The 11216-nt window shown below is 33.2% G+C and overlaps 1 protein-coding gene across 1 annotated transcript; it reads left to right on the top strand.

Annotated features, from left to right (window-relative positions):
• The first annotated feature begins 2410 nt into the window (after positions 1–2410).
• Positions 2411–5379, top strand: LOC104227880 (uncharacterized). Its single transcript, XM_009780248.2, has 3 exons — positions 2411–2624; positions 2712–2764; positions 4926–5379. Exons 1-3 carry the CDS (start codon positions 2537–2539, stop codon positions 5046–5048), a joined length of 264 nt encoding a protein of 87 aa, XP_009778550.1. The 5' UTR covers positions 2411–2536; the 3' UTR covers positions 5049–5379.
• The last annotated feature ends 5837 nt before the right edge of the window (positions 5380–11216 follow it).

The following is an 11216-nucleotide window of genomic DNA, read 5'->3' as shown; positions in this document are numbered from 1 at the left end:
TTTGGGGGATGGAATAAACAGTTGAAAAATATGCTATATGAATCGAATTATCATGATCCTCACTTAGAAGATAATTCAAGTCGAATGCCAGAAGCATTTGCTGATCCAAAATTAAATATCATATTTCAGCTGCAAATGCTCCTATTAAAATTAAAGTCCCTGAAGGATAGAGTTTACTGTACGCATGAAGCGTGGTAGACCAATCGGTTCCAAAGGTAACAATCCTTGAAAAATAGTAGGAGCTAATGATCAAAATGATCATAATGAGGAGGAAATAAGCTCTAGAAGAGCCCACGACATAACATTTCATGAAACTCCCGAAAAAGTTCAGGTACCTGAAAATAAAGAAAGTGATGAGATCTCCACAAGTTATGTCGCTTCGGAACTGACACAAAATGATCGTCGACGATATATTTAATACAATATAGTGCACAATATTGTAAAAGATTGTGAGGATCGGACTAGCAGTCCAGACACTTGAAGATGTCATACCATTTAGATACAAGTCTTAACCTATATGACTTATTTGGCTAAATCTATATGAAGATCCTTGAAGGATTGAAAATGCCCGAAGCATATAATTCAAAGTCTTGAGAAATGTACTCGATCAAATTATAAAGATCTTTGTACGGTTTAAAGCAATCTGTGCGCGTGTGGTATAATCGCCTCAGTAAATATTTGCTGAAAGAAAGTTACATAAATTATGTTATTTGTCCATGTATTTTTATAAAGAAAATGTCATCAAAATTTGTTACACTTGCTGTTTATGTTGGTGACATAAATCTTATTGGAACTCCGGAAGAGCTCCAAGAGGGTCTTAAAAATACTTTTACATGGACAAAGTGTACCCATTAAGTACACCAATGAATATTCAATCACTTGAAGTGAATAAGGATCCGTTCCAACCTCTAGAAGAGGATGAGGAGCTCCTTGGTCCTGAAATACTCTATCTCGGTGTAGATGGTGCACTTATTTATCTTGCTAATGCTAACAAAAGTGGTGCAGATCGTATTGGTAATGCAGATGCAGGTTATTTATCCGATACCCATAAAGCTCGATCTCAAACCGGCAAGCAGGGAGTGAATATGATTGAGATCAGTGATTCATTTGAGAAACATGTGGGTTGGAATGTGATAAAAGACCCACAATATTATACGGAGACAATGTTTCATGCATAGCCCTATTAAAGGGAGATTTATAAAAAGTAGATAGAACGAAGAACATTTCACCAGAATTATTCTACATACATGATCTTCAGGAAATTTGTGACATTGATGTACATCAAATTAGTTCAAATGACAATCCAGCAAATTGTCTTTACCAACTTCAATTTTTGAGAATATGGTTTACAAGATTGGAATGCGGAGACTCAAATATTTGAAATAAGGTTTTCTTCAGGGGGAGTAAAATGCGCGTTGTACTCTTTTTCCCTTACTAAGGTTTTTCCCACGGGGTTTTCCTTATAAGGTTTTTAATGAGGCAGCCAGCAATGCGTATTACTAAATATGTGCACTCTTTTTCCTTCACTTAATTTTTTTCCCACGGGATTTTTTCTAGTAAGGTTTTAATGAGGCACATTATCTTTTAATGAACATCCAAGGGGGAGTATTATAAATATATTATATTATGGATGTTCATTTAGTACTCTGTTGTAAATAAGTTTCATGAAGAAGCTTATCCATATGGGACTCCGTCGTAAATATGTTTATCTATTTATTACTCTATTGGAAATAAGCTTCCTGAATAAGCTTATCACTTCGGTACCCGATTATGGATAAATATTACCCCCAGTAGAAGATTATCCATACCAGGTATAATAAGCTTATCCTTTCGGTACCCGATTATGGATAAACATTACCTTCGGTAGAAGATTATCCATACCAGATATAATAAGCTTATCCTTTCGGTACCCGGTTATGGATAAACATTACCCCTTGTAGAAGATTATTCATACCGGGTACAATGAACTTATCCTTTCAATACTCCGTTATGGATAATCATTACCCCTAGTAGAAGATTATCTATACAATGAACTTATCCATTCAGTACTCCGTTATGGATAAACATTGCTCTCAGTAGAAGATTATTCATATCTGGTGTAGTAGCAGCTTACACAGCAGCTTGCAGTAGCAGCTTACACAACAACTTCCTTTCTTCTATAAACAGAAGAGATTACAGTTCATTATGTACATCAGTTTGAATTCGAATAATATATCAGTTTCTCTTTATGTCTTTACTTTACAGTCTTTATTTTATAATAGGACCATTATTGTGCCATTCTTTATAGGACGGGAACAGTAATTTCAAGGCAAAAAAAGGAAAAACAATTATTATCGGTAGTAGAAAAATGAAAGAAAAAAAAGAAGAGAAATTAAAACAAGAACGAGACCGGTGCACGGTTAGTCCACATAGAAGGACCCGAACCGGTCTATATGTTCATTCAGAACCGCAATTCGACGAATCGGGTAAATATAAACCCTAGCATCCCACAAAACCCTAGCATCCGTTCAAACCAATTGAGGAAGAGGGTTGAAAAATGACACAAAAGGCAGGTCTATTCAAAGGGCAACAGAAGAAGAAATCAGTACCTAGTCGTCATGGAAAAGCCCCTCAAATTCGCAAAGGTATATATCTGTTTCTTTTGTGCGTTGTCCCATTGATTGTGTTATAGCGTCTATTAATTTGGGGCTTACAACTATTCTCAATTGCAGGGAAAAGAGCTGTGAAGCCGTCAAAGAATACAAAGCAGATGGATGTCGATCGGGTGAGTACTCTCTCATCCATGCTTTGTGATTTTGAGGTTTATAATTTATGGTATTTTGAGTTATTTATGTGCTTAATTAACATAAATTGCCAGCATGTTTTGCACCACCACCACCACCAACAACAACAGCTGGTGCATGTTTTGCACCAGCTGGGATAAATTATCTCAACGGTTTACTTCATGTCACTTGTTGTAACCAGAGTGTAAAAACTCAAAACTAGTCTTTGAACTAAAACAATTTACCAATGGAAGAAAAAAAACTTGAACACATTTTACATCATCCAAGCACAAAAAACGAGTAATTGAGTACATAGAATGTAATAGTTCTGGAGGTTGGGTTTGAGGAAGGGGTGTGGTTTTTGGTGATGAATAGGAGTGGGCATATGTTTTGTAGGAGTAGTTAGGAGGAGTAGGAGAGAGTGGAAAATTACTTAGACCCGTAAAGGACTAAAGTCATTTTTCCCGTACGTGTTGTAAATTATTTTCTTATGTCACTTTTCGTTTTTACTTTAATTAAGTTCAGGATAGTGGGGAAAACAGTAGCAGTGGAGCTGCGGTTGAAGCTTATTTTCTTTGCCAAGTATTATGCATATATATGGTTCGCATCAGGAAATGTAATATGTTACTGCTGGGTGTAAAGTTGCTACAATAGTAGGGGTGGGTTTGTGGAAAGGTGGCTAGTTAAAATCCTCTTTTTTTTCTTTTTTTTTTTGGTAAAGGGCTTCCTTGAGTTTCATAGTCCACTTAGTCTGCTGTCTTAATTCTGTATTCCCAGAGGAAACATGGGACCGGTGCAAACAAAACTAAAAAGAGTGTTTGAGGAGGGTGTTAAATAAGTTATTAGCGTGCTCCTGATAAATGAATAAATAAAAAGTGATTAGGGTGCTATAGTAGGGTAACACATCTGGTTTGTTTTCTGCTTAAAAGAGCTGAAAGACTTCAGACTGGTCAGGCTTAGCTTATCTGTGATAGATTTGCAAAAGCATCAATTCTGCTCAAACATTAGGTTGTTTTTATTTATGCAACCTTCAAGTACTTGAATGTAGATGCCACAAGTGGTTAAGTTTAGGGTTATGAAGAATGATATTATGCTGATTTCATATATTCTGGACACAAGGATGTAGTGGAGCAGAAAGAACCGAAATGGTAGGCGGCACAATATGTAGTTGCACTTTCTTTGTTTTTCTCTTTTCGCTTGGCGTTGGGTACGTCCAGCTATGTTTTGTTTAGATACCATTGCTCAGGTTAAAGTCTTTAAACTTATTAATTTCTTCAAACTATTGACTGCTGGCATGATTTCTGTGGTTGAAGAAAAAGTTATTCAGCTGTACCTTCAACTTTAAAATTTTAGTATCAAATCATTTGCTCAACTAATATACAGGTTTAAATGGTAATGTATAGTGGTATCTCTGTACGTGACAAGCTGACTCAGTTGGTAAAGGGAACTTGGGCATTGACTGCTTTAACAATTCAATTGCTGGTTTTTAGCAAATGATTAAGTCTGTGTCTATGTGCTTTTTTGCAAAACTATCTATTCATTGTCACTTAGAAGCAGCCATTAACTAAATTATAATGATATTGGTAAAATTAGATTGTTTTGTCATCTTGTGTTTGCATTAACCTTTTAGCATGTTGGATTGATTGACCTCATAAAGGGTATTCAATATTCCAGCTTCACTGGTGTTTTTAAGTTTTAGTACTAGTTCAACTCCCTCTATTAGCCTGTTCCAATTTATATGATGTACTTTCCATTTTGGGATTTCGAGTCTTTTACATGAATCCACAGATAACAGTATTTTACCGTAGCTCACATCTCCATAAAGGTTATATTCAGGTAAACAATTCTACTTGGACAATCATGTGAAGTTTCCTCCAATAAACTTATCCAAGTACTTATTGAATAATTTTGTCCTTTGCTAACATATAAGTAAATTTTAAGAAACTCCATGCTCATCACATAAGATAAGTTAGTTATATAAGAAGTAATAAGTTTTACTGTTGCGTCGCGGTATTTTTTGCGATGTCGAGTTTCAAAATAATTATGTGGCAACTCTAAGTGGAATTCCTAGATTTATCTCAAAAGCAAGAATTGATATAGCTATTGCGCTTTTTATTGATTGCATTTGTCTCATTATTTTGCATTGTTCTTTTCTGCGACCAGGAGTTGACAAAGTTTATAAATCACTGCAATGAAGTAAAAGCAGCTACATTTGCTACTAAGGATGGTGGTCAATTAAATATAATAAAACCACAGCCTGAGTCCTCCAGTGGTGCAAAGAAGTAGTGCAAAGATGAGTGATGACTGCCTAAGAGGCATCAGTTGTATAAACAAAATTTTGGTGTCGTCTGTTTGCAAAGGTCTTCTTTTTCACTTTTGTAAGACCTAGTTATGATTTTTTTCTTTTGTAAGGAGCCTCATTTGAAACGGGTACAATCAGAAAAATTCCATGTCATGTTATCATATTCTGGGTCTTGTTCCACAGGAAAACTGCCATATATTTCCCGGCTCAGTCATTACAGAAGCTCTCCGTAGTTTGAACTTTGAAGTCTGATATTTTCTATTTGTACTGAACTATCTATGCTATTCTTAAATAGTGCACTGGTTCTCTTGGTAAGCTTTCCCTTCTAATACTTCTCCAATTTATTCGCATCTGAAGTATAACTGCATATGAGCATTCAGTGGAACCGGTGAACTATTTTTTGCAATCATGTCTGGTACTGTTAGGTTTGTTGAGTCAGTTGTTTGGTTCGCATACAAAGTTATGTAGGGATTTTTTTTGTCAGCATAGGGATTATAATAATGATGGACTTAATATTATCCCAAATTATATCGGTTACTAAATGGCCCCACAAAATAAAGAATGGATTTCAGAGCTAGGATTTGGTATTCCTTTCTGCATTATGGTCCTATTTTTTTTAAAGGTTCTCTTTTCTACCTTTCGGATCTAATGTTCAAAAGGTTTAGAGAATAAAGAAGCAATAAAAAGGAAGTACAGATTTGAAGATTTTTCGTTCAATCATTGGTCAAGCAGGGCCTGCTCTAACATACATCAGAACTTCACGAATCTAATCACCATTAGAAAAGCGAGAAAAGAATCCTAGCTACGCCATTGTCCATAAATGACCTACCACTTATTTAGCCATCAAAAGGGTCAAAAATGCTTTTTTCAGTAAAGGACAATGTTTTGGAATATTTATTATTGAGAAAGTAGAAAAGACCTATGGTAATACCAAGAAGCACGGGTGTACATGGACCGGGTTGGTTTGGTTTTTATCAAAATCAAACCAAACCAACTATATCGGTTTGGATTGGTTCGGTTTTGTCGGGTTTTTTGGATTTTTGGGGTTTTTGTTACTTAAAAATTATTTCAATCTTACTTTGTTAAATATTTGATAAGTAAATATTTATTTAGTAAAAATATAAAAAATTGGCAAACATATTATCTATTAAAATATTCTTATGGAAGAATTCTATTAGTAACACATAATAGTTAGTCGTCTGACAATAATTTTTCGTTGCTATACACTTTCAGGTTAACCGAATTTAGTAATTAAACATAAAATCAATATGATACCTAAATATTAATAACCATCGAAAAAGATATAAAAGTTTAATAGATCTTAACATATGATATGAATATGGAAGAACAAAGAGATAGACGCATTTCAGTAACACTTAATAAGAAAGTGATAATAACCCATTATTTAAGGTCAATAAATATGGAGCACTTCATATTCTATTAAAATTTATATCCCGCAAGAGAATCCCAAATATTTCTAGATATTTTTTAAAGAAAATTCTATATAAAATCTTAAAAGTATATATAAAAATTATATATTTATATGCCGGGTTGGTTCGGATTTTTTTACTCAATACCAAACCAAATCAAACCAAACCATGTCGGATTTTTTAATCGATTTAGTTTTGACTTTTCGGTTTGGTGCGATTTTTCGGTTCGGTGCGATTTTTCGGTTCGGTTTGCACACCCCTACCAAGAAGAATAGATATAATCATATTCGAATTTGCAACATGACCAGTTATCGAATACTGAAAGGCAATAAGACTTACATTCTTTTTTTCTTTAAAGAAAAGCACTGATTAATTACAATATAATTAGAAAATTTCAACATGATGTGATTGTGCAACAAGATTGTTTCATTTCTTTTTTACTTACTAACTAACAGATATACACAAATATGCGATAATTATAGAAGTGATCAGTGTCCCTCTATGAGCCTAACACCGCAATATCAATATTGCTTTTTGGTAGGACCAAAAGAAAGAAAGAAAAAATTATTTACAGTTGTTAACTGTGGTCTTTTTTGTTTCTTTCCTTTAACTTTTATTCCTTTTTTTTTTCAATTTTCACCAAAATGTTTAAGGCTAGAAGCCACAATCTGGAACGTGCCAGCCTGTTAGATTTCTTGGTGAGATATTTTTTATTTCAATTTTTGCTGTTTAAATGTTTTCTTTTCCTTGCCTCTTATATTTTTAAATTTTAATGTTTAACAAATAGAGCAGGAAGTCCTTTCCCTGTCAGATGCATTAATAAAATACCACATATGCACTTGTATATTAATGTCCTTCCACCTACCATTCTTGCTTCTCCGTTTGGCTGATTAGTGATTCGGACAGAGTTTATTTCAGGTTTCTCAACCTGATTCTCTCTGTCTTTTACTCGGGTAACGGTCATATTTACTTGGACCCTGATTGAATTATCAGCTATTGCATATTTGAACTCGCACTATATGTGTTTATTTTTCTCCAGTTCTTGTATTTATATTCTCATGCTAACATATCAATCGGTTCACCATACTTCATTAAAACATTAATGGCGTTAGAATTGGGACATTTGCATCTCTACCCAATTTTGGGATCACCATTAAAGCTTATACACACTTTGCACAAAAGTTTACAAGTCTACCTACTTTAGGATCTACTTCAGACTTAACGGGTCTGAAGTTAAAGAAAAAAAAAATAATCTGTTGTGCAATGCACTTAAGGCCAATTAAGTCTAAAGTACAAAAATTGCACTTAAGGCCAAATAGGTTTAAAGTGCAACAAATGTTTTCATGAACTTAAGGTCAAATAGATTTGAAGTGAAAAAATTACACTTAAATGCATTTAAGGCCAAATAGATCTAAGGCCAGTGAAAAAATTACACTAAAGATGCAGTTAAGGTCAAATAGGTATGGAGTACAACCTATATTTTCATGCACTTAAGGCCCAAATAGATGTGAATTGCAAATTGTCCAGAAACATAAATTTGTTATTTGAATTTCAACTATCCAACACACGATTCAACACCTAAATCTACTTCAAATGAGCTCAAACTTAAAACATAACCTCCAAATATCATAAAGAATAAATTCCAATCATCAATTTATTAAAACAGCAAGAACAAATATGAGAAACCCATTTTGCAATTAAGAAGAAGAAACTCTAAGCATCAGCAAAGAAAGGAGCGTCACAGCAACTCACTACTATAAAATATTATAAACTACCTTAAAACTTGCTTACAAACATCATAAAAATCTACCGCCATCTTTGTTTTCACACCAAAGAAGGAGAAGAAGAAGAAAAAGAAAAAAAAAAGGGAGGAGGAGGAAAATGCTGCACTTTGAGTACTATTTAAACTTTTTTTAAAAAGTAGATATAAATTAAATGGGGCCGACTAAATAAGACGTAGGATAAAATCTTTACGTTTGAATTAAAGACTATAACTAACACAACCTTGCTCCACAACAAATCTCACCATCCAAATAAGGCAACCATCATAATATTTCTACATGGCGGACATATTAACTCCTAGATTCAATGTTTATGCTAGTTACATATTTTTCAGTAAAGTTATATCATTTACATGAAAAGGATAAAGGTATTGTTAATCAAGTTAAAATCTCGGAAAAGACAACTGAGAAATTTCCAAAATAAAATAATGATAAGGCGAGGACAGCTTTGACCATGGGATAGTATATCCTTATTCACTCCTATCTGCTTCCAAAAAAGTTTAGTAAATAGCATTCCCAACGCAATGTTCAATCCTGCAGTTTAGCTTCGGCGTAGCATCATCCATCCACCTTAGACAATCTTCTTTTTGAATCATAACCGTCAATTCCACCACCCCAATTATCTATTTCCTTTTTTATAAACGGGGATATTTATATTAATACTAGCATTGAACAAAATTATCACATGTAAAAGTTTGACCGATTATTTATTTCCTTGAGTTTCAATTTATGAAATAAAGTTTGACTGAGCATGATGTTTAAAAATAATTGCTGAAATTTGATCTTCAATATGTTAGTATTTGAATGATTATGAGGCTTTTGAAATTTATAATTTTAAATATATTATAATATTTATGTAGCCGTAAAAATTTATTATTAAGGGTAAAATGAAAAATTTAAGTTAAATTGCATTCAAATTTATTAACTTGTCATTTCTTTTGATAGAGACGAAAAAAGAAATATTGTCGTTTGAAAGACGAAGAGGTATTTTTTCTCAAACCCAAATTATTACTCTGTGTTTGACATGATAGAAGCATTCTTCTCCGGAAAATGAGTCATTTTTTGTGTTTATTGTTAGAAATATTATAAATAGTTTGTACATTGGATGCTCATATTGTGAATAGCATAGTTTGTATATTGGATGCTACATTGGATGCCTATGTTGTGAATAGCTTAAAGATTAAATCTCCTACTTTATGTCCATCATCTTTACTTTTTATGCCTATAAAAGGCTATGTAATTGCAATGGAAAGATACACCAAAGTGAAAGAAGAAAAGACTTCTTCCTTCTTTCTATCTCTTCTTATTTACATTTTACTGCATTGTTTTTATTTTATAACACGTTATCAGCATGAAGCTCTAATTTTATTCTTAACTCCCGCTAAGTTGAGCCATATTTTATTAAGGTATGTATCATTATAATCATTTTATTATGACAGTACATATCATATGCTCATTGTTTGCAGATTACTTGTGCTCTTGGGCATCTTAAATAGTTTAAGTACATTACAGTGATAAAATAACTATTTCCTTCCGTGCTCAACTCTTAGAGGACCTCAAAGTCATCAAACTAGCTATGCACTAATGTCATGGACTCCCTGGATCAAAACATATCTTTAAGGCATTTTGAAGAACTGTGAGAAATGAATTGACAAGCAATAATTTTTTAATTACTTTATATTTATTGGAACATATAAATAATGTTAGTCACGTTCAATTCTATTAACACATATATATCAATAATATAAAGTGAAATGAAACAAGTATGTAATTTCTACTTTATGGCAAGAATAAAATGAAATAGTAGATTGTTAACATGATATAACTCTATTTTCATTTCTTTTACTTTAATCGTTTTGTTTTCATTAATTGTTTATTATTATAATTATTTCTCTAACTTATTCATCTTTTATGATAGTTTTCACTATGTCAAATTTATCAAAACTTGAATTTGTGGCATTTGACATCACCGGGAGGAACTATTTATCATGGGTCTTTGATGCTGAAATTCACCTTGACGCTAAAGGTCTTGGAAATGCTATTATACAAGAAAATGAAGCATCAAATCAGGATAAAGCGAAGGCCATAATTTTCCTTTGTCATCATCTACATGAAGGGTTAAAAACTGAATATTTAACCGTAAAAGATCCACTTGAATTATGGATTAATTTGAAGGATCGGTATGACCACTTAAAACTTACGGTATTACCGAAAGCTCAGTATGAGTGGATACATTTAAGGCTGCAAGACTTTAAAACCGTAAGTGAGTATAATTTTGCTATCTTTAAAGTCAGTTCTACTACTAAAATTATGTGGAGACACTATCACAGATGAGGACTTGTTGAAAAAAATATTTTCTACTTTTCACGCTTCAAATGTGGTGCTACAACAACAATACCGTGAAAAAAGTTTTAAGAAATATTCTGAGTTAATCACATGCCTACTTGTGGCAGAGCAGAATAATACTCTATTAATGAAAAATCATGAAGTCCGTCCCACTGGGTCAGCTCCATTTCCGGAAGTGAATACTGTAGCAACATATGATAAGTTTGACAGAAAACAAAATAATTACCGTGGTAGTGGACATGGTCGTAAACGTGGACGTGGCAGGGGATGAAACAATTATCGTCATTATGGTGGAAATAAATTGGAGAACAATAAGGGTTCTCAAATTAATCATTCAAAAGGTAAAACTAGTATGTGTCACCGATGTTGTATGAATGGTCATTGGGAACACATTTGTCGTACGCCAGATCATTTTGTCAAACTTTATCAAGCCTCTCTCAGAAAGAAAAAAAGAAAATAATGTAGAGGCATACTTGACCTTTCAAAATAATGATGATGAAGCAGGTCCCTCAAACAAATATGATTCTAAGGCACATCTTGCATATAAAGATGATGATTTTGGAGGCCTAACAAATATTACTCATTTAGAAGCTAG

This window comes from Nicotiana sylvestris, chromosome 9 (assembly GCF_000393655.2).
Source record: "Nicotiana sylvestris chromosome 9, ASM39365v2, whole genome shotgun sequence".
NCBI lineage: Eukaryota > Viridiplantae > Streptophyta > Magnoliopsida > Solanales > Solanaceae > Nicotiana > Nicotiana sylvestris.
This window is presented reverse-complemented; position numbering and strand designations above follow the sequence as displayed.

What these genes read in the sequence shown, in the direction of transcription:
- LOC104227880 (XM_009780248.2), top strand. Translation starts at nt 2,537, where the DNA reads ATGACACAAAAGGCAGGTCTATTCAAAGGGCAACAGAAGAAGAAATCA. An exon ending in AGCCCCTCAAATTCGCAAAG is followed by an intron (nt 2,625 to 2,711) that starts GTATATATCTGT and finishes TCTCAATTGCAG; the next exon opens with GGAAAAGAGCTGTGAAGCCG. An exon ending in AGCAGATGGATGTCGATCGG is followed by an intron (nt 2,765 to 4,925) that starts GTGAGTACTCTC and finishes TTCTGCGACCAG; the next exon opens with GAGTTGACAAAGTTTATAAA.